Here is a 3,520-nt window from a genome sequence, read left to right as displayed (position 1 = left end):
TACATCAAATTGTAATAAGTAAAATATCCTGAGAAGGACTGAGGTTTCAAACTCAGGGCTGTTGGTAGTAGCTATTCACTCATTTGTTCCCTTTCAGCTAATTATACTATTGAATGTTAACTAAAGTACACTTTACAAAATGTGTGTGTAACTCCATGGACTATATCCCTCCAGGCTCCTCTGTCAATGGAATTTTCCAGGCAAGAATACTGGAGCAGGTTATTATTTCCTACTCTAAGGGATCTTCCTGACCCAGGGAATGAAACCATGTCTCCTGCATTGGCAGGCGGATTCTTTACCACTGAGCCATCTGTGTCTTAAAAAAATTCCCACAAACATTGAGGTTGGCAGATAATATTTCAAGTGCAGAAAGCAAGAAGAAAATAGCAGAGTGGACATGACTTTTCCTCTCTGCTATTTTCTTCTTGCTTTCTGCATTTGCATTTAAATATTATCAGCCAGCTTCATTCTCTTTGCGGGAATTTTTTTTAAGACACAAGTGGTGCAGTGGTAAAGAATCAGCCATTTTACAAGGGAAAGCAAAAATAATCCAGGCATATTTCAAAAGAAATGGATCAAAAGTGTTTCAGTTATCCAAAAGAAAATTTTAAACATGAATTCACAGAACCATTATTGAAACACTCCATAAAAACTTATTTCCCTGTGTACTTTTAGTATATATGGTGCTGTGCTGTGCTGTGTTTATTTACTCAGTCATGTCCAACTCTTTGAGACCCCATGCACTGTAACCCTCCAGGCGCCTCGTTCCATGAGGATTCTCCAGGTGAGAGTACTGGAGTTCTGCTCCAGGGAATCTTACCAGCCCAGGGACTGAACCCAGGTCTCCTGCATTGCAGGCAGATTCTTTGCCATCTGAGCCACTAGGGAAGCCCAAGAATACTGGAGTAGGTACCTTAACCCTTCTTCAGGGAATCTTCCCGACCCAGGAATCAAACCGGGGTCTCCTGCATTGCAGGCTCATTACAAGCTGAGCTACAAGGGAAGCCAATTGCATATAGTGTTTGGATTCAAATGTTTTTCCTGATAGTGAAAATGGAAATGATTGGGGGATGCTGAATTGGGAGTAGGCGGGGAAGCAGTTACTGTTCGTCTTTCTTCCACATCCTGCAAATGCTGTGACCTCTCCTTGTTTCTGTTCAGCTCTTCATGGATGCCCTGCTTCTGTGTACCTCAGAGCACAATAGTAAACCCCTGCATCTGCCGTCTGCACCTGGAGGATGAGCAGTGATGAAGAGAACCTCTCATATGTCATGTTGTAGCGTCCCTGTTGAGAAGGCCTTAAGCCCTTAATGAGGAGTCTTGGAGCAAATTCTGGGAAGTGAAGGTACCAGAGGAAGTCAAACACATCGGATACAGAGTGATTACAGGAAATTTCTGCAACAGCTCCCTCCAAAGAGACCACAGTGGGAGACTGAAATACTTGCTCCTTGCTCTCTGCAACTACAGGAAACAAACAAACAAACAAAAAGGTTGTGTCTTTGAAATTGAAAACAAATTTCAAACAAAGGCATACATTTTTCCAAGACCAGATGGTGAAAAGGCTTACTCACCCTTCCAGAGAGAGCTTAGGAGGACACCCAACCACAGTGCTTCCAGAGTGCTCTGCAAAGCCATGGCCAAAATGCAGCTGGTCTCAGGCCAGTTTCCTCAAGTGTGACACTCACAGGAAGCTAATTATAGGCTGCCTGTTTTGCATTTTCTTCTGTGTCATGACATCATCAGTCAGAATCTGTGAACCAAGAAGAATCACTACAGTTCTGAGGTTATTTAATAACCTCATCTGTACTTTGTTCTGAGTAGGCAGTCTTAGAAAAGAAGATGCCCTGGAGGAGGAAATGGCAACCCACTCTAGTATTCTTGCCTGGAAAATCCCATGTACAGAGGAGCCTGGCAGGCTACAAGTCCATGGGGTCACAAAGAGTCAGACAGCACTTAGCAACTGAGCACACACACATCCTCTCAGAGGTCACCACAGCTGTGCATGTAAGAAGGCATTAATCATTTAAGAAGCTTGCTTCCTTCATTAACGGTGCCAGAAAGAGTCTCCAATGATGGGAGGAGACTGATTCCTCATTCAAACTAAAGTGATAGATTCACACAAAAACGTACACTGAACTTATCACATGTAATATAATGCTATGCTAATATATTAAAAATAATGATCATGAAATCTTAGTGCCCATGGTAGATGAGCAATGCATATTTTTAAGGCACAAAAATTACAATGTAAATTACAATATTCATCAAAGTTTGACTCTTTGCATCCAAGGTGATCTCTGGAATAAGTATGGAAGGAAAATCTCATTTATATTTTTCTGTAACCAAAAGAAACTGGGTCTAGAAAGACCCAAAATTGCATCTGGAGATGACCTCTTTTGGATAGTCAAAGTGAAAGTCACTCAGTCCTGTCCAACTCTTTGTGACCCCATGGACTATACAGTCCATGGAATTCTCCAGGCAAGAATACTGGAGTAGCTAGCCGTTCCCTTCTCCAGGGGGTCTTCCCAACACAGGGATCGAACACAGGTTTCCCACATTTCAGGCTTTTTGGATAGTACCTATCTTCATATTTTTGGAGAAGGAAATGTCAACCCACTCCAGTGTTCTTGCCTGGAGAATCCCAGGGACGGGGGATCCTGGTGGGCTGCTGTCTATGGGGACGCACAGAGTCGGACACGACTGAAGCGACTTAGTAGTAGTAGTATCTTCATTTTATAGCCTGAGACTGTCTCATCTGTTACTAATGAGGACTTAGTAGTTCTACCTGAGGGTTTTAAACAGATTTTACTGGGATTTTACTTGAAAAAGAAGAGAACAGAGTTCTGGCCATTCAAGTTTCATACAGTAGCATTTATATGTGCACCAGCGCCGCCTAGTGGGCTCCATGGGAACTGATGGAAGGTCATGTTCCACGCAGCCTCTGAGACAGTCTTCATAGCTTCTCACAACCTGAAGAGATGTTTTTGCCCTTTGCTTTTCTTCAAATTCCTCTCCTTTATTCAATATCCATAGGGATATGAACACTATAGAGAGGAAATAATCACCTTCTTAGAAAGCCTTCTGGTTAACAAAAGATGTTCCTCATTCAGGAGAGTGGTTATTTAAAATACACTTCCATAGAGTGGAATGTTTCCTTTCTTCATCTTAAAATGATTGTTTTATTCATTTCCTTTTCTATCTTTTTTTTTCTATTTTTTTTCTATCTTTTTTTTAATAGTCTCCCGGGTCAGGAAAGAATTTCCACAGTTTATTGTGATCCACACAGTCAAAGGCTTTGGCATAGTCAATAAAGCAGAAATAGATATTTTTCTGGAACTCTCTTGTTTTTTCCATGATCCAGCGGATGTTGGCAATTTGATCTCTGGTTCCTCTGCCTTTTCTAAAACCAGCTTGAACATCTGGAAGTTCACGGTTCATGTATTGCAGAAGCCTGGCTTGGAGAATTTTGAGCATTATTTCACTAGCATGTGAGATGAGTGCAATTGTGCAGTAGTTTGAG

General features: G+C 41.7%; 1 gene segment (V, D, J or C); it reads right to left on the bottom strand.

Annotated features, from left to right (window-relative positions):
• Positions 1-1,102: 1,102 nt before the first annotated feature.
• LOC104992687 lies at positions 1,103-1,798 on the bottom strand. The segment is given in 2 exon segments: positions 1,103-1,461; positions 1,572-1,798. Coding segments are annotated over 2 exon segments (360 nt in total).
• Positions 1,799-3,520: the final 1,722 nt, after the last annotated feature.

This window comes from Bison bison, unplaced genomic scaffold, assembly GCF_000754665.1.
Source record: "Bison bison bison isolate TAMUID 2011002044 unplaced genomic scaffold, Bison_UMD1.0 scf7180017848651, whole genome shotgun sequence".
Lineage (NCBI taxonomy): Eukaryota > Metazoa > Chordata > Mammalia > Artiodactyla > Bovidae > Bison > Bison bison.
This window is presented reverse-complemented; position numbering and strand designations above follow the sequence as displayed.